Consider the following 21,534-nt stretch of genomic DNA (forward strand, 5'->3'; position numbering starts at 1 on the left):
CAAAATTTAGAAACATTCTACATGTTACACAATCAAAATTCATATGGTTGTGGTATTGAAACAGATCAACAAACCTTTCCTACCTCACGGGCCTACCTTGCATTATCTGTTGCACTGCTGCTGTTTGATGCAAACCTATCTCTCAACTCGATGTCATTCTCGATCAGAACACTTTCTATGCATATTAGAATTGATGTCGCTAAAAAGATGTTTCCAAGGTGTATAGATGACGAAAATGTGCTTGAAAAATAAGTTTTGTCGAAGTTGCAGGAGCAGTGAGCTGGCTTCTCTCTCCAATGTAGGACTGTGTGACTGAACCATTAAAACATGGCACCTTTTGTTTTGCACATGCACACAAGGTCAATTTTCACTCGTACCGTTGACCTGGCAATTGAAATGTGTTTAAGTAATTTGCTTTCTACAAGTGCGAGAGACGTTGGAAGATGTAGACTACGTGTACCCTTCATAAAATTGCTATGGAATACATCATCCAGGTGAAGAAATTACTTCTAAGCAGTACTGGTAATTTTTAAAGTTGACTCGTGTTATACCGGTACATGTACCGTACTGAGATGTTCTTGCTAACATAATTGGTCTTACACAGTTTCAGTATAAAAAGAAGTGGGATGGTTTGCTGACAAATGAAGATTTGTGGGTCAATGAATAATCATCGGCCAAACGTGCAGCAACCTCTAATGTATCTGCCTTTGTTCATTGACAAATGTCTTGATGTCACTTCGAATATTAATGCACTTTTAAATCCCTCAATCAGAATGAGAAGTAGAACACCAACGATCAAACAATTGTTCCTTTGTTTGAGCAAATTCAACATAAGTTTGATTCTTCACTTTTTCAAGGTTCCTAAAGCTTCCGGCACCAACTCATATCCCTTCAGAATTGATTCCTTCACAGATTTATAATCTGAAGCCTGCTCTACTAACAACTGAATGTAAATTTCTCTTGCTTTACCAACAAAAGCACTCTACAAAAGTATAGACCAGGACTTCTTAGGCCAATTAAGACTCTGAGTAATTTTCTCAAAATGAAGGAAATATTTGTTAACATACTTTTCTTGGAAGGGAGGACGGACTACTCTGAAATGCTTAGTATGACACAATTGTCTGAAAAGAAGAATTTTTCTGACTGTCCAAACTCTGTTTCATTTCTTACTGTAGTCCATGTTCTTCTAATTCTCTTTCCCTTTCTTTTCCTCTCTCTTTCTCTCTCTGTTTTTCTTCCATTTGTAATTTTTCCTGTCTTTCCCTTTCTTTCATTTGCATTTCCTTTTCTTTCACTTGTAAGTCTAGTTTCTTGAGCTCCAAATTTGCCTGCATTTCTAATTTCTAATTTCTTGAGCTTTATACCATGGTGGCAAGCATAGAGCTGCTAATTATAATAGAGATAATTTATATGCAAACACATTAATCTGGAACTAAGATAAGAGTACTTTTTAGTATGGATATATGTGTTTAAGACAGGCTAGGTGAAATGGACGACACTCTTTCTTTCATTCCAGCAGACAATGCATTCTTCTATATATAGCCATAGGCCAGCATAGAGGTGCTAATTTAAATAGATTTAATTTATGCAAAGATTATTAATTAAGAACTCAGACAAGTCTTTTCTGAGGGAATCAAATGTGTCCTGATCAAGGCCTTTCATAAATTTGTCTGGCTTGAATTCGGCCATGATGAAAATTCGCGAAGTTCAAAATATGCGGTGGTTTGGTTAAGGCTGGCAAAATGTTGTGAAACTGCTCAAAATGTTCGAATCCTGGCCAAGCCCCCAATTTTGTTACATGAGAAAAAAATGAATAAATTGGTGAACTCAGCAATTTCCTTTAAAACAAAATTTATTATGAACAATAAAACTAATCACTAAGTAAAGGGCTAGAACACAAACAGTAAAAGTTTACAGGCTACTTATCTCAGCTGGTACCACTACTCCATTACAGGAAGGCTCCATTAACTTAGGAATACCCTACTAACGGTAGCCGACTGGTTTTGTGTGAGGCCTAGCAGCTAGGCGATGTTGCTGTGAGTGTGTAGGGGTTTGAATCCCGTTTGGGTTATAGTAAAAAGTATATTTCCCTATGAGGATCAATTTCACAGACGTGCCTTTCCTTCAATGGCACTACAATGGCACTAGCAGGATTAGATAAACATAACAATGGAACATTCACACCTTGAGGGATTAAAAGTCTTCTGTTTGTCACCCGAGTTGGTCAGCAAGGACTCGGGTTTCAGGTACCATGCAAGTTGATGCAGTCTTCCCCTAATGTCAAAGGAACCTTCATGCAGAATTTCAAACAAGCATTGAAAGTGGTTGTTGTCATTAGGGAAAGACTGCATTAACTTGCATGGTACCTGAAACCCAGGTCCTTGCCTGACCAACTCGGGTGACTAACAGAAGACTTAATCCCCTCAAGGTGTGAATGTTCCATTGTTATGTTTATCTTATCCAGCTGGTGCCATTGTAGTCCTGTTGTAGGAAAGGCAGGTCTATGAAATTGATCCTCTGATAACTAAGTTGGGAAGTAGGGTATTCCTAAACTAATGGAGCTTTCCCGTAATGTAAAGATATTTGTTAACCAAAAAACAACAAGGACAAAAAAATATTACAATTGTTCATCTCATTCTGACCTGAGAAAATTTTAGGGACTTACAAACCAAATTTCAAATCAAAACAGTGGACTATTTCTGTGATTTTGTTCTGTCAAAAATTAGGAAAAAACTGCACACAATAAAAACTTGAAGAGATTTCTCTGAAAATTTAAACAAGCGACCTAAGCGCCAATAGAGCTCCTTTGTGTAATGTAGAGAATAACTTTTTGCAACAAGTGCTGATGAAGGAGGATATCTTTGATAGCCTGCTTCAGGTTGACCTGATCAAAATTCCAAAAACAGCTGCAAAAATAAATAATTGAAGATTTTGTCATAAATGAACATATGAAATTCTGATCATCCATAGGAACATGTCTGTCTACTCAATATCAAATATATCAGACAAGTAGTTTTTGAGAAACACATTTTTTGACCGAAAATGGCAAAAATTGCCCAAAATACAAATCACAGATTTTATCCTAATTTCAACATATCACATTAAGATAAACCCAAGGGACCTTATACCAAATATGAAAGCTATCATACAAGCAGTTTTAGCGCAACATATTGTTCAACCCAAAAACTTGCAGATTTCATCAGAATTTGAATACATCACATTCTTAGGAACCTATATACCAAATATCAAATCTATCAGATGAGTACTTATTAGAGAAAAAAAATTTTGACCAAATTTGGAAAATTTCTCAAAATTACAAATATCAAAATTTTAATACAATTTATACAAATATGACTGAGGTCATCCTGAGGAACATGGATACCAACTTTCACAGCAATCCCACGCGCTGTTTCAGGGAATGAGATTTTTTTACTAAAAAGAGAAAAAATTACCCCAAAAATACAAACATGCAAATTCCCCTAAATCAATTCCCCTAAATTTAGACATATACCTTCATACCAAGTTTCAGCCTACTTGGAACAACGCTTACAGAGTTTTGGCAATTTGCAGCATTTTTCCTTTTTCCCCTCATTTGCATATTATTGACACTGACATGTCCCTTTGAAAAATTTTACATCTTCACCCCTGAGTGCACCAGTGTACACCAACTAATAAGATGGTATGTGCTGCGATTTAGGAGTTTTGGCAGTGGATGGACACACATACATACATACTTACATAGAGACAGACATACACACATACATATAGTCAGGCAATTTTTCCAACCTACAAGAATAGCTTCCGTTGGCACATACATGTATGGCAATATGGGAGCTAAAAAATGACTGTAAAACCCATCATTCAATGGTGAGTTTGAATAAAAAAGCATATATTGACTATATTGACTGCAAAAAAATGAGGGGATAGAACAGTGTTCTGGAGATAAAACAGGCCAAGCAGAGGCCGGTTGTCTTGAAAACACAACCGAACCCACAACCCCAAAAGGTGTGGACAGGTGCACATAGAAAACCAGCAAAATCAATATAAAACGGGGAAAATCTTCATGCGGAAAAAAAACACTTCTCAGTAAAAGATGGTGGACACGCCCACAGTAAGTGAGGCTACCCACAATCCTCCATGATCTGTACACACGGAGATCACTCACTGAACTGAAGCAAATTTCTTCTGTACACAGAACAACTCGGTCCATATTTCAAAATTCTGGCAACACAGTTCTGATCATCGTAATTTTCTGATTTCTCACTGTGAATAATGAGAAGATCAACCCCCTTTTCCCCGGAGGAGATAGCAATTTTGTAATTTTGTCAACATAAATTTTTGACAGCCATACAAAATATTTTCAAGGAAACTACGGGAATAAGTTGCGCCTGTGTTGGCAAAAGAAAGGATATTAATTTTTTTTAATGTTCGTAACAAAGGAAATTTGCATGTCTGACAGGTGGTTTAATGAGACCATCTTAGTTGCTTATGACTTTATCTTGACGAATGTGCAATTTTTAGCACCTCAAAATATCAACTTCTCATTCAATTTACTCTTGAATTTTAACATAATCAATAATTTTGGAACGTAGTCTTAACAAATAATCCTGAACTTAAATTGTAAGCTAAAAATTGTTAAGAAACTGATAAAATTGAAAAAAGCCCTTAGCAAAAAATGTCTGAGTGAACAAATCAAGGGGAATTGTGGGTAGCCTCGCTTACTGTGAAGCCCTGACAGAAGCAGAACCCGCCTGAACCCTTAAGCTTACTGATTAGGGTTGAAAACTACTGACCATGATAAAGACTGAAACTGAACCCAATGCTGAATCTAAAACAGGCTTTACAACAACCAATTGAGAACCATACAAAAGCAAAATAGTGGACCTGTTTGGATCCATCAAATGCACAACGCCAACTGCCTATAAAACAAGTCATCGTTGATGACACAGTCCCCACTTGTTAATGGGTACTTTGATTACAGGTCCTCAGAGAGGATAGAGTCCTCTTCATTAGGTCTGTGATAAAAATACTTTGATACAGATGGCACTCAATGGCCAAGAATGAGTTCCATGGTGATGAAAACATAAAACCAATGTAGGCCACTATCCTAAAGGTCATTAAATGAGTCAACTGGGAATTAGTTGACAAGATGTTGCAAAACATTTTTTCATACTATCCTAACACTAATAGATTATCACCGGTACAATATTTCATAAAGTTTAATGCAGTATTTACAACACTATGAGATCAACATCTGTATCAAGTCTCATCAAATTTGACATAGTATTTGTGGATATGTCACTCTAAGTCTAATTAGGAAAGTTCATTACATATGCAATTACAAATTAATTAAAATGACACTGATAAATGTCTTTTTCACTGTTAAAGCAATGTGAACTTAACATCTGTACAAAGTGTCATGAAATTTGATGCAGTATTTCTTGACATATCAGCCTAATTATGAAACGTCATTTATTGACATGATACTGCTTACATGATGTGAAACAACTTGACGAGCATGTATGAAATAGGTCAATGTCCTTGTACCAACTTTAAATGATACTGGTGGAAATATGTCTGAGTTATGGCTCAGTACATGAGAAAATCGTAACAAAATCGCCGCCACACAGCGATATTTGATCTTACTGTTTAAAAAATCAACACGTATATGTATGACATAAGTCAATGTCCAGGTACAAACTTTAAATAAAATCAGTTGAGACTTGCCAGAGTAATGGCTCTCGACATGAATCTCGACATGGATCGTATCACAAAACAAACCAATGTGCATATGTATGACATTGGTCAATGTCCTTGTACCAACTTTGAATAAAATCGGTTGAAACATGCCTGAGTTATGGCACTGTACATGAAAAAATTGTAATAAAATGGCCGCCCGGCGGCCATATTGGATCGTATCACAAAACAAATTGACATGCATATGTATGACATTGGTCAATGTCCTTGTACCAACTTTGAATAAAATCGGTTGAAACATGTCTGAGTTATGGCTCTGTACATGAAAAAATTGTAATAAAATGGCCGCCTGGCGGCCATATTGGATCGTATCAGAAAACAAATCAACGTGCATCTGTATGACATATGAAGTAATCCTTGTACCAAGTTTGAATGAAATCGCTCCAGGCATCTCTGAGATATCTGCTTGAACGAACGGACAGACGCACGCACGCACGCACGCACGGACATGACCAAACCTATAATTCCCCCCGGACGGTATCCGTGGGGACTAACAAACACTCCAAAATACAGGTACCTCTCAAATTGTTGAGTTAAGAATAAATGCACCATGATTTCATGACATGCTATATATCAAGAAGGAAAATTACTGTGTAATGCAGTTGTCACCAATATCTTCAGCGTACTTGTCAGAAATCAGAGTTCGGAGTTTCTCAACGTCTTGGCGCATTTTCCAAATCTGAGTAATTTTTTGCTTCATGTTTTGGATACCATGAGGATCTCCATCTTCTTTATACTCTGCAGTCACTGATGATGCTAAAGAAAAGAAATATTCCTATTACTGTGGATTCATGACAGTGTATGAAAACTTGTCTCTAAAGACTTGGAATAAGTTTTTACTTTAGTATTAAGTAAGAACTATAAATTAATGGTTAGCACACTTATACAGACAGATAAACAAACTGACTGATTCAAATGTCTTTTGCAAACTTGAAAGAGATAACACTAAGGATGGCATGAGTAAAATTTCAGCTCAATTGGTGTGTTGGTTCTTGAGAAGATTTTTCAAGATTAAATTACGACTTTTGCAAAATCCAATATGGGGGCAAAATCATGTTATCGATCAAAATGCTGTTTGCAAATCTAAAAGAGATTGGAAAGATATCATCTTGTGCCATGCTTGTACAACTTTGTGACAACCTTCACACAAGTTTTAAAGGCAAGACCTTAACTTGTTCAAGGTTTGACAAGGTTGTAAGACATCCCAGTGAAAACTTACAATCTTGTATTGCAAGGTTTGTAACTTCAAGTGTGTCACAAGCACTTCACAAGCACTTCAGTCAAGCCAGGTTATTGCTGCAAATATGCAGCAACACATGATTGACAGATTGCCCACTATTTCATTACCAGGGAGTATAGTGTGTACCATTGCACTTCGTGACCTGTCATATGCAAGCAACACAAAATTGATCTTTCATTTGTTAATTAATGTCATGAGAATGAAAAGTCAACTAAACTGAATTGTATATTAAAAATGAAAAATGTGTCAGACATAAGCTTCTCAACGATAAATAAATACCTTTGAAATGTTTGGTTATCTATGCGTTTAATTATATGACCTTTGACCCCACCCCTCAAAAAATCTGGCTACTTGAGTTCACACTGGATTAGCCAGAAAGGCTAATCAGCTTGAGTAGCCAGAGCAAACCCTGAGTTTGTAAATTTTTGACTTCAGTTCTAAAGCAAAGTCAAATTACTCATAATAAAAATAGGGTCAATGACACTTTGCTCACATGTGGCAAGCCAGAATGAGTGTATAGACTATATTCAATAGCTTCTATGCACCTTAGCTTGTGATATTCACAGTCAAGAGCATTTGAACAAATTTTGATGCACTGTCCATTGAACTAAGTTGGCAACTTGCAACTGTTGATCACACACACTTACACAATACCATCAACCTAGTACATCATTACTAGTTGTAAAATCAGCCATACCAAACTAAAGGTGTCCCTTATAATATTGTAATGCATAAAATTAATGTAGACAATTTTTGGTCATTCTACGGTCTATTGTTGCACAATCAAAATAAGGTAAGGTGTAATAATGGGCATTCTTCAGAGCTTCCACTGTATGATGCTGCCAAACCTACATTATAATTGTATGTCCCAAACTGCAGTGTCATAGACAAATGGGGTAATTTCGAAACACAAATATATATATATATATATATATATATATATATATATATATATATATATATATATATATATATATATATATATATATATATATATATATATATATATATATATTGAATTGGACATATTTATAGTAGATGGAATATTCGTCTATAAACTCTTTGACAAGTGCGATGATTTCAAGTTTTCTATAGTGCGAATGCCAGATCGCAAAAGTAACATCCCTTTGTATATTTTTTATGGCACTGTATTGTCAGAATATCTCCGCATTGCTCGTGCAACACTTCTAATAGAAGATTTTCTTCCAAAAGTTGCCAGCCTGTACAACAGGATGTTGTCTCAAGGAGGACAACAACATAAAATCATCAGACAGTTTCATAAAGATATGTCAAGACAATCTCAACTTTCTGGAAAATTCAATGCTACACCGATAGACATCATATATAACATCAGACTCAGAATAACTTAAGGTGTGGTGGTACCTGATCAGTACTGCTTGGGGAGCCAAGGCAGTTGACTGTATTGTTTTCAAATCCCCGAAACAGTCGCCTTGGTAAATAACTGATGAACACCTAGGAGATTTTGATGATGTTATTTCTTTGCTGTATATTGATTGTTATGAACTAATCCTGCTAATGTCATATCTTCATCATTCATATGACACAATCATAGAGAACCCATAATGATCTATTGCTTGTACTTGCATGACATTACTTTACATCATTGCTGTATTTATTTCCATCCGAGTGAATTTAAACTGTTTAACTACTTTTGACTATATACCGGTATATATATATATATATATATATATATATATATATATATATATATATATATATATATATATATATATATATATATATATATATATATATATATACCGTACACTCTGTGCCCAAGTTCAGAGGTTGCCATAAAGCCATTATGGTGATAACCGGGAGGGCACATTGTATACATTTTGTGTGTATATATATATATATATATATATATATATATATATATATATATATATATATATATATATATATATATATATATATATATATATATATATATATATATATATATATATATACACCAAGAAGCCTGAAGCATCAGAAATGTACGTCTGTTTTAAAGCCATTCTAAATAAATTTAAACAATTCAAACTAAATTTTGAAGATGAATTTTTTTCATACAAAATTGTCGTTTTGACATCCATAGTTGTAAGAGTTTGTGATTAATAACCTGACCTTGTTGGATTAAGCAACAAAGTTTACTGTCTATACAGAAAACACTTTTTATGAATATACTTATGTTATCCTGCATCTTGAAAATGGAAGACTCCCAGTTGTTTACAAGATTTGTATACCACCACTTCTTTTAGATTCACTCATAGCGACTTCCATGCAACACTTTTTGTACAATATGGTATGTTAGCCAGAGAAGGATTGACAAAAAGAAAAGGTTGGAAGAGTGGGGGAAAAAATTAAGAGTGGGAAAAAAATGTACAAGGGATCTGGTAAAAAGCAATGCAACCTCATCAATCTTCTAGACCCCCCCCCCCCCCCCGAATATCTTTTTTTTCATGGATTTGACTTTGTTTGTGTACTGTCTATTTACTGTCTGTTCTGTGCTGTTTTGTCTCTATGTTTACCACTATTGTCTTACGAACTCTGACCTAGTGTTATTTGATTATGGACTTGTATGATTGCGATTATTTTTCCATCCCTTGGTTGACCATGTTTACATGAAGCCAGATGGTAGGAAACGTATTTACAACCTTGGGGATTTTTCAATTAATACTATGCTATCATTCGAATGTAAACAGCACTCAAATTTAGTTACAGATAGTGAAATGCCTTCCACTGTGGGGTGATTACGACATCTGGAATTATCCTGGATCCAACTTTCTCATCAGTTCTTGTGTTTCTTACATGGAAAAGTTGTAAAAATTGATCTGCAATGAAAACATTTACCTCAGCTTTGTTTTCTGGATCAAATTGACTACAGATTGATACCAAATAAGACAAGTAATTTTGAGAACAAGTTTTCTTGACCTAAAATGACAAAATTGTCTTAAAATACAAAAAATTGTATATTTCGGGACAACTTCCACATATCTAGCTATTGTCATCCCTGGACATCTGTACACCAAATATAAAAGATGTCTGTCCAGGGGCTTTAAAAAGAATATTTTTTTAAGATTTTTTGACCAAACATGACAAAAATTGTCCCAAAGTAGTAATTTTTCGAATTTTGTCGTAATTTCAACAAATGAAAAGGGTAACACCCTTGTAAACACCAACTCAAATTTGAGATAAACTGGGCTGGCGGTTTCAGAGAAGAATTATTTTACTTAAAATAAGAAAAATCACCAAAAAATTCAGCAAAAATACAAAATTAAAGATACTTTCATGATATTCATAAAACTGTATAAAGTTCATCTAAGGTACTTGCACACAAATTTTCAAAGCAATCAAAACAGCGATTCTGGAGTTATTAATTCTTGACCATTTTCACATTTTTTAAGCTCATTTGCATAATTTTGGCAATGCAGACTTCATTTGAAAAAATCCCATCTATAGCCCAGGATGCATCAACACACCAAATGGCACAAGATCACTAATTCCCTTCCGGGTTCATTACCCACGAAGTTAGCTTGGAAGAAAAATAGTGCAGACCTTGAAGTTTTTAGACCCGCATGGATGCTTGTTTAGTTTTAACTTTAATGTCAAGAATTTTTGTAAAGATATTTTTCTGCCTGACTCAAAATGCAGACTGTTGTGAATAATGGCTGAAGCATTCTGTGGTAATATGAGGAGTTCTGGAGGCCATAGAAATCATAACAATAAGCCTGAATTTTGTCAAAAACACCACTGAGGGCGCTATATTCATCCCTATCTCAATATTTCCGTGGATTTGCCCACTTGAAAAATTCATCAGTAGTCAAGCTGACATTGACCTAACACCTGTTAAGAGGATTCAAGCCGCTGAACGCAGATGAACTAAATCTATCTGGAAAGTATTACCGAAATGTAGGCCGAAACATAATATATCGAGATAGCAGTTTATGTTAGTGCCGACATGAAAGAGGTTGCGCCTTAATATCGTAAACATTGTAACAAGCGACCTAGCAGCCGATATAGCTCCGCTGTGTTTATGTAGAGAATAACTATTTTTGACACATGTTGATGAAGAAGGTGGAAATCTTTGATAGCTCAATGCAATGTCGAGAAAAAAGTGGCTAAAATAAGCTGCAAAAATACATAATTGAAGATTTCATCATACTTTGAATATATCACATCGGATCATCCCTAAGAATATGTCAACCAAAGCTATCTGATGAGTAGTTTTTTGAGAAGAAAATTTTCTGACCAAAACTGGCAACAATTGCCTCCAAAAAATAAAGATTGCAGATTTCATCATAATTTCAAAAGATCAAATTTAGTTCTTCTATAGAAACCTGTACACCAAATTTCAAAGCTGTTAGACCAGTACTATTTTGAGACACACATTTTTTGACCAAAAATGGGAAAAATTGCCCCAAAAATACAAAATTGCAGATTTCATCATAATTTCAATAAATATCATTGAGTTCATCTGTAGGAACCTTTATACCAAATTGCAAAGCTATCAGATGAGTAGTTTTGGAAATAGACATTTTTTGACCAAAAATGGCAAAAATTGCCCCAAAAGTACAAAATTACAGATTTCATCAGAAATTCAATATGTATTAAAATTTGCATATTTCTGCACAATTTGAACAAATCTGAAATAGATCATCCCTAGGGACATATGTACCAAATATCGAAGCTATCTGACCGGTAGTTTTGAAGGAGATTTTTAAAGATTTTTTTACCAAAAATGACAAAATTGCCTTAAAAATACAAATATGCAAATTTCACCACGATTTGAACAAATCTGACTGAAGTCACCCTAAGTAAACTGCATATCAAATTTCAAAGCAATCGGACAAGCATTTTCAGAGGAGAAGATTTTTTTACCAAAAACAAAAAAAAAATGCCCCAAAAATACAAATATGCAAATTTCACCACGATTTGAAAAACTTAAGTGAGGTCACCAAAAGTGAACTGCATATAAAATTTCAAAGCAATCGGACTTGCGCTTTCAGAGGAGTTGGCAATTGTTGACGGACGACGACGGACGACAACGGAAAATCAACCTATTTGAATAAGCTCCGTGTTGCTGACAGCGGAGCTAAAAAACTGCCTTTGTGTTGTTGTATGCCGTCTGTATCTTCAGCACAGACTTTGAAGTACAGGTCGGCTAATTACAATTAACAAAACGACAATCTTGTCTATCGAAAACAAAATGGTACAGGTATATAGAAAATGCTGCATATCAACATTGTCAACCATGATTTTCTATCCATTTGACATCATGATTGCTTCACAATGTCTTATCATGCCAAATGTTTCACAACAAAAGCAATGTGGAAGAATGTCTTTCACCCGAAAAAGTGAAAGTTACAGTAATTTTTCGGCTTCAGGCGTAAGCTTATGATTGGCTCAAACTTTTCAGTCTTGGTCAACCCATAGAGGTGTGCTACCTCAATGGTAAACCACACTGGAAGGTTCGCCAATTTTAACGAAAAGGGGCATCTTTTGAAAGGATAAGTTATTATTAATGGAAATATCGAAATAAATGCAAAAATCGAAGCTTGTCTTCATGGAAATGACCAAAATACACGAACCAAGAAGCGTAGCTCAAGGCGTGCTTCTAATTCTTTATCTGTGACCGAAGGCCCGATGGCTTGTCAGTTTCGATGGTTTCCCGTGAACTCAACGTCATCCAGGATGCTCATTGTCGACCACTGCATTAGTTTCTTGGGGGAATTTCAAAACTACTCTTGCAAGAAAAATATCAAATATTCTCTAGAGTCCTTGCTACCAGTTGAAATTTCTCTGAACCGTTAGTATATATGATCCACAAAACCTCCAATCTCTTAGTATTTTGCGAACTTGACTCAGTTGCCGGATATCACTGCTTGTTGCCGTTCCTCATACAGATGTAAGTTCTTCATGTTGTGAAGTCATTCTTTCGATGGCAATAAATATAGAAAGGTATGACGATAAACCATTGGGGCATTTCTTTATGTTCAGAAAGCCATTATGACCGTCACATAGCCAGTGATATTATATTGCACGCCTAAAATTTATATGCAACAGCACTGTGTGGCATACTGGTGCTAAGACAAACAATGAAAACATTCGTGTGTCTTTGGATAAATTGTTGACCTATTTCGGAATTTATAAGCATCACCACTTGGTCTTAATAACCGGTTTGCATTATTACTACCCATTTATCTGAGTTCTTGGCCACAGCTGTTAGAAAATGGTATAGCCTTGTTGCAGGGGGTCCGCCTTCAGAGAAGTCAATATGATCATGAAATGTAGGCCTACGATATGTTTAGTGTGACTCAAGTATTGCTCACAATCGTTTCCTCGCCCCATCACTTACACATTGGATTTGCAACTTTCTTTACAACACGTACATTTATAGATTTATGGTATTAGTCTTCACGAATGCATATTGAAAGATTACTGTTTTGCATTTTTGAATGCAAACATCAAGCACGGTGCTGTACCTCAAGTATGCAAATATTATGTTGCTTCACGTAACGCATACGTATCATATACATACATGTGTTTATAGTATTGTCGCTATCTTATTCTGCGAACATTCATGTCTTTAATTCATATAAGGAAACATGTATGCTGCAAAATGAAATGAAACCGTCCTTGATACAAAACTACATAATGTCTTCCACTGCTGGAGACAAAATCCGTGGCACCGAAAACATCCATAGCGGCGCACAGAATGTTAAGGTCGTGTCACATCCCATCAGCCACAAAATGAAAACAAGCTCGGAGCTGTATGCTCCTCGGAGACATAAAATAAGTGGCGTAACAGAGCATATTGACGTTGTCTTTTGTAATCAAGCAATGACAAAGTGGTCAAGTACACCAAATTGCCTAGGCTATGGCCACGGCTGGTTGACCCCACAGCTGGTTGGATGTTCTTGTTAGTATCCGGCAATGGATGTATGAAATAGGCCTCCCACTGACCCTTGGTCAGTACACTGTCATTCATTGAATTACCATAATCAGAAATAACGAATGTCATTTTATTAAGATATTGCGAAAATCACACTGTGGCAATTTAGAGGTGAGAACGACGTCTATTTGACCTCGCTCTGCCTGCCATTTGTCAACTCACATACATATACACTACAGATACTGTACTGATTGACATAATTTGCTCCATCAAGGTCCATCAACTATAGGACCTTGACTCCCATCACTTTATACTCTTTTTGACTACAAACAGTCTGAAAGGAGCCTATGAAATTTGCATAAAAGTTCGTGTTAGAGAGCCTCATTTTCGTTACGCTGACCGCCACTGCAGTGAGGGATAAAATACGGCGAAAGGGTGGTCTTTAAATACCGACGTGCAGCAAAACGTACAATAGCTAGAACTATAATTTTTGCTTTCAGTTGTAGCATACATACTAATGATCTGTTTTCCTTGGGTAAACTCACAAAAGTTGAGAAGATTTTATTTAAATCGCTACAAAGTGGGTGGCGAGGTCGACCCGCCAAATGCGGAAGTAAACTTCACCTTTTTCGTAAAACAGCTCGATAATGACCTTAGAGGTCTTAAGCCAAGCCGAAAATTTCAGAAAATATTCATTTAACTATTATCAACATTTGGTGAAATTTTCATGACCGTGCGACCATGGATATGTATTTGCGGCAGTGTTGAATGTTGGCATGCAGTTACCATATCGCTGTATACGTAGATCTCGAGGGTCTATGAGTATACGAACACCCGTTTACGCTACGTACACTCCACGCTGTTTACCGCGACCAAACCACTTGTAGTTCACACGGGCGGGTGTTACACGATAATCTTTCATTTTTTTCAAAGTTTACTCCTATAATCTCGGGTCACTGATGTTATATATAAATAAAGTATTTAATTAATGTCACATTATGACCATCAATACTTAAAAAAATTTTTTGCTAGTACATGAGTTATAACATTTGCCAGTCTAGTTCGAGCACGAACGGTAATGCTAGCAGGATGGCCGCAACGCGCAGCTGTTTACCGGCTATCATTCTAGCCGCATCTATATTCACGTACTCGTGTGCGGGATACAGAGTAGCCGTATTTATCCACGGAGATTTTTGCAGTCGATGTTATTTCCTACAGTTTTTGTATGCTGCTAGCTACTAGAATGCGAAAACGGAAAAAATCACTCATAAACGAAACAGCACTGCTGGTCAGTACGACGGGTGTCTACCACTATACTACGTGTACGGCCGCAGACAGTGATAACCGTAGCCCTTCTGTCACCGTAGTGTTTTTTTTTCCATTTGCACTGTCCACGACTTTACGAGAAGCCAGCCAGGCAGATTGTGTTGGCCAGTGAGGTAACACAAGCTTGCAGTCTTGCTTCCTCGTCACAATCATTGAAAACATAAACAGAACCGAAAAAATCTGCCAAGTTAGCCGGTGAGGACCGAGAAAGAGCTGAAAGAGTTTACGTGTACACTCACACTGCGCTGTAGGTCGCCATGTTAGATTTAACACATGAACGTCGCTGCATAGTCAACTTCAACGAGACTTATTTCAAAAACGGAGGCTTAAGCCACTGAGATTTTTTCAGATCGTATGGACCTACTCAAGATACGTCCCCTCCTTACTTCTCATGGAAATTTGACTTTGGATATGCTTTTGCGGCAGTGTTTAGTGAACGGCATTTTCGGTCGCTCGAAAACCATGAAAATAAGGCTAACGCAAAAACGAATCGATAAAACCCCATAAAAATCATCGGCGAACACTAACTAAGAGTACAATTCAGCCGCTAACTGGAAACAGGACGGATGCTAAACGAAGGCTGAGATATCTGCGGATAAAATTCTGGCGAAAAGTGCCATAACCGTCACTCACTGGCTAGAGGGCGCTGTTCGAATTTGAACTAAATCCCCTAATTATGCATGCAAATGAAGTACCCTCCTTTCTGACTACAAAGAGTAAACTGTAATTATGAATAAACTGTAATTATGACACAAATATTGTGAGGGTCATTATAAACACTTTTTTATTCGTCAACTGACAAATCGTGTACTCTCCAGTACCGTACACACTAACTAAGCACCTTTGCAAGCTATATTTCAGATATTCGCTACATTTTAGCACTCATACTCAGTTCAACGCTTGGTTCTTCTTCTTCGCTCAGTTTGACGCTTACTATGTAATTTTCAATACTGTTTGACTCTCACTTTGTCATTTCCAACGCTCAGCTTGACTCTCACTTTGTCATTTTCCATACTCAGTTCAACGCTCACCTTGTCATTTTCCACGCTCAGTTTGACGCTCACTTTATCTTTTGCCACGCTCAGTTCAACGCTCACTTTGTTGCATTTGGGACCCTTATATACCTGCTACGGAAGATGCTGGTGTCACACTGTAAATGGAAACTAATAATATGATACAAAATCTGCACTTACCTCTTAGTCCAAGTAACATTGAGATATTTGGATCTTTGCCTTCCGCTCTCTCTGTACATATCTGTATCACTCCTTGAAGATCATGGACACATTCTGACATCTCCTTCATGAATTTCCTGTAAATTTTCATGGTTTCAGTAGATGATGACCTTTCGTAGTCATGAATCTTCTCCTCAACATTTATATTATGTTCATGAAGTTCTTGGTTATTTCTTGCAAGCTGTATATTTAAGTAATGTGAAAAAAGATTGAATGAAAATTGTTTTGATATGCAGTAGTTTAAGATATCTCACATTGAGTGGGACTGGTGAACACAAACAATTATATTTATATCAGCCCCTAATGAAGGGACTGTATTTATGTGGACAAAACAAAACAACATATTGAAAGTGATATGCCAGCATATGAGAATGAGAGAGAGAGAGAGAGAGAGAGAGCATAAAGTGAAAACCGTTAATGTTTACTCGGAGCCGGAGACAACGCACATTTACATTATAAAGATACGCAAACACAGCCAATCGACTTTTTACCACTGAACATCTGAACATAAACATTTAAGCAAAATAAACTTCCACATATTTTTGAAGCCTGGGGTAGTCTCTCAGCATCAGGCGCACTCCATGTTTAGAAAAGGGGTATAGCCTGAGATGCTTTCAAAATAGAACTGAAAACGATATAAATTATCGTCAGTAGAAGTCATAGGAGCTCGCTACGCTTACTTATTTGCAGTCCTGTAATCAGATATGACACCTCAAACTCTGAAAAAGCCATAAAATAACTTACTCACTATATATGTGCGACATATCACCGCATAGGTTGTAAAGAAAGCTGTTTTTAATACCTTTACACTGTAACGGTCATACTGATCATGGTTGAATGTGGTACATCAAGTGTTCAGAAGAAAATTTCACATTGGTGCTGATAGCTAAACAAAATACACTTGCGCAGTTGATGTTGCACGTGATCTAGGGCCAGAATGTTTTTAATATCTAGGACAGCCTTTTACTACTTTACGAATTATTGTTTCCACAGGACCTTGCCATAAATTTCATAAGTTTTGATGTTTGATTTTTCTAGACAGGCTTTACAACCTGTGTATTACAAATGTCACTTTAAATCAATAATTAATGAAACTTTTTTCATGCATTATCGGTTTTATTCAATGTCAGAAATACTGTTGTTTTTAACCCCTTGACTACCAAGGCCAATGTATTCCTATATACCAGGCCCCTTATGTAAATATTGATAAAATCTGGGGTGTGGTCATTGCATGAACACTGCTTAGAGTAAAAATTAAGTAAGTACCAATAAACCATATATTTTCTGAACCAGCATGAAATTTTCCACATTTTCATACATAAGTTTTGTATTTCCAGGTCACGTGACTGATCACATGACACGTCATGTGACAAGAGTTGGCAAAGAATATGAATATTTGAAGCATCAGGACGTGTTTTGAATCCATAAAATGATGCAAATTTGAATACAGTTGCAATTTTCATGGCATTGTCTTTACATATATGTAATAATAACTACCCTTTACTTTATTTATAGATGTACCTATTTAAGATTTTTCTCACAAAAGGCAGAGTAAATGAACCACAAACATCAGCATCTGACATGATTCTGTATTTGAAAATCAACACATTTTATATTTGTAAACACCTGCTTTTAAGTCTTCCTTGCAGAAACATGCATCTAAAATGGTTATGATTTATCAAAAAATATATCACAATATTTAAAAATACATTTTAGGGAACAACATATCATATGACCAAACACATGACCAGTCATGTGATCAGTCATATTGATAATATGGCTGCTATAAAATTTTACTGGCTTATAGTAAAACACTGTATTTCCTCTAGTTTCATTCATGAATATTGCTGTTAACAGAACATATTTACATATAAATCATTTGTTTTCAATAAATAAACATTTCATTTCATTAAAAAAAAACCCATAAACATCTTCGCGATCGTCCGCACTTCTGAAAACTGTAAACAATCAGCGCGACGCTTCAGTGATCAGCCTGACCTTTCAGGGTCGAGGTCATGGGTCACGACATTTGCTTCCGGATTTTGGCCATATTCGGACGTACGGTGGCGCAATCACATTCAGGCCAGATCGGAATACATCAATCTTAGTTGTACTGCGTGCAGGCGCCAAAATTACGGGATTTTTAGCGACAAAAACGAAGCAAATACGCCTATTTAACTGTGCCGGATATTTCCGGCACTCAAGGTATATGGTAATTCAATATGGCGCCGGATATTTCATAGGTAGTCAAGGGGTTAATTGAAGGTTTGCTGTCACAAAGATAGAAATGAAGGCACTATTTATTATAAGCAATATCAAGTACTAAGTTTCATAAGATTGCCAAATTTTGCCAAGGTCTTGGCCACTGAGAAGTTTGCCTGAAAAATTTACATATTCACAGTATTGTACTTATGGTATTTTACTATTTATATTAGATACAAACTAAAATTGCTACTGTGTTTTAGTATACGTTGCTGTTGTCTGTATACTGACTTGTCTCTAACATTATTGCCATTAGTTTTCAACTTCATTGAAATGATGATATTCAACATCAACAGCCAAATAATTAGGCAATTACAATTCATTTAAAATATTGCACTGACAGACAGACAGACAGACACAAATACAGACACGCAGAGAATGAGACATTTACTCATTTGAATGAACACGTCAGCTAGAATCCCACGACACTGCCATAAATTACTAATTGTCCGTCATCTGTGCCCAAATCCTCATAATTTAGTGCATCTTCTCTTGCCATGTAAATGAGCAAAAATGACGTAAAATAAGTAAACAGATTACTTCAAAAATCAATTTATGCTTCACTACACAACCCACATCCTCCAAAATCTAATCAGATCTAGTTGAAACCTTAAAGATTCTGTGTACCAAATGACATGACATTTGATGAAGAATTTTGAGAGGTATATCAATTACACAAAATCCATAACATACATACACACACAGATATTCAGACATTCATGATTGTGTGACAGACTAACGCACGCCAACCGGCAACATAGGCCCACTTTGACTGGCTACGCCCACAAAGTGGGTCAAAAGAAACTTTTGTAGTTCCGAACAACACAATAATGAAATGTTTGACTGAACAACACATGCAAAACATTCAAGATGTGACTTCAGTACCAGTGGGATAAACAGACAAATAGTTAAATATTATAGAAAGCAATAAATTATCTCACTAAGGTCATCCTAGGGACCTGTAAACCAAATATTAAAGCTGCCTGACCAGCAGGTTTGAAAAAACAAGCGACCCAACAGTTGACAGCCTAGGAACCTGTATACCAAATATCAAAGCTATCAGCTCTTGAGAAACAAATATTTTGACCAAAAATGGCAAAAATTGACCCAAAAATACAAAAATTGAAGATTTCATCAAATTTCAATATATCAAACAAAGAAAACCCCTAGGAACCTGTATACCAAATATCAAAGGTATCAGACAGGTAGTTTTTAAGAAAACACATTTTTTGACCAAAAATGGCAAAAATTGCACCAAAAATACAAAATTGCAGATTTCGTCATATATTCAATGTATCATATTTAGTTCGTCTGTAGGAACCTGTATACCAAATATCAAAGCTGTCAGACAAGCGGTTTTGATAACATAAAGTTTTGACCAGAAATGACAAAAAAATTCCTTAAAATTACAGATTTGCATATTTCATCACAATTTGAAAAATCTAAGTTGAGTTATCCTAGGTACGTTTATACAAAATAACAAAGCTGTCTGACAAGCAGTTATGAAGAAGATGATTTTTAACCAAAAACGCCTTTTTTGCACTAATTTGCATATTTACAACAATATCAAAAAATTAAAAAAAACAGTTTCTCAAAATCATATTTTTCATCTACACAACAAATATCAAATCAGCAAGTACTGTAGTTCTCAAGATATTTGAGTGGACGGATGCCTCATTAACGGACATACATACATACAGAGTGACGCCGGACGCCGGACGGATACCCATCCCAATAGCTTCTATAGACTATATAGTCTATAGTAGCTATAAAACCAAACAAGTGAATAACTAAATATATAAGAAATCAATAAACTGATTAGGAATGGAAATAATTGACTGAACAACATATACAACATATTACAGATGCAAAATCAGTATCACAAGGTAAACAAACATATTTCATGGATGTAATGTTTTAGAAACTACTGATCACCACGTACAATAATAGACATTATTGAATTTTATTATGCAAAGCATTGTCCATCAGTGTGCGAGCTCACAATTGTGGAATTTCAAGTGTATAAATCGCTCAAGTACAGGGATTTTGTTAACCTTTTCATTGTGCTTATGTTCATTTTTGTTTATTTTGCCTGCGTTCCTGATGTTTCCTTTTGAAAAACAAAATCCTAATGAAGATTTTGACAAATTTGCACATGCCCCCGACCCACATCAACACTGAGAATGTGTTTGCTGAGCTTGCATTTTTTGTGTTTGTTTGTTCCCGTTATTTAATCATGATCAAAGCTTCCTAAACAATTACAGGACAAACTGAAAATGTGGGGTTTAAAATACCAATGTAGCCATTTTTGCAGGTGATGTAAATAGCTATTATTGTTACATTTTTTGTTGAAGGTATGAAGGAGAGTGGTGAGGTATGAGCCAATGCATTATCCAAACAACACAGATCTCTTACTTCTGTTATGTAGGTCGTTCTCCTCCATCCATGACCTGAGTTTAATTAATCTTGAACATTCCGAAGGTTAAACAGGAACTTCCCTTATAAAAGCGGGATTATCGTAAATCCATGCAAATGTAAAAAAGCAAAGCTAGTGATTGGATGTTCCATCTTTGGTCCCAGAATCCCATAATTTTGCCATGCTTCAGGCATCCATTGTCATCGAATCTTGCATATGATGACTGTGAATACGTAGCGACTACACTTGAGTAAAAAATAAACCGAAAAAATGGTCCGATTTTTGTTTGAGAATGCATATGTTTCAAATGTTTTCCCTGTACGACCATTTGACCCCTCTTTTGCGATACAAAAGTGCCCATCATGATTATTGACTTAATTTGTCCAGACAAATTGACATC

The 21,534-nt window shown here is 35.9% G+C and overlaps 1 protein-coding gene across 4 annotated transcripts in view; it reads right to left on the reverse strand.

The window, feature by feature from the left end:
- Nucleotides 1-1,816: 1,816 nt before the first annotated feature.
- Nucleotides 1,817-21,534, reverse strand: part of LOC139141691 (centrosomal protein of 85 kDa-like) — a 257,293-nt gene continuing 237,575 nt past the window's right edge. For all 4 annotated transcript variants that reach the window (XM_070711276.1, XM_070711275.1, XM_070711277.1 and 1 more), the window contains 2 exons: nucleotides 16,418-16,637; nucleotides 1,817-6,513 (listed from right to left, as the gene is read on the reverse strand). In XM_070711276.1, the coding sequence (XP_070567377.1) occupies nucleotides 6,344-6,513; nucleotides 16,418-16,637 (390 nt within the window). In that variant the 3' untranslated portion in view covers nucleotides 1,817-6,343. The remainder of the gene's footprint in view (nucleotides 6,514-16,417; nucleotides 16,638-21,534) is intronic.

The sequence above is a fragment of the Ptychodera flava genome, chromosome 10 (assembly GCF_041260155.1).
Source record: "Ptychodera flava strain L36383 chromosome 10, AS_Pfla_20210202, whole genome shotgun sequence".
Lineage (NCBI taxonomy): Eukaryota > Metazoa > Hemichordata > Enteropneusta > Ptychoderidae > Ptychodera > Ptychodera flava.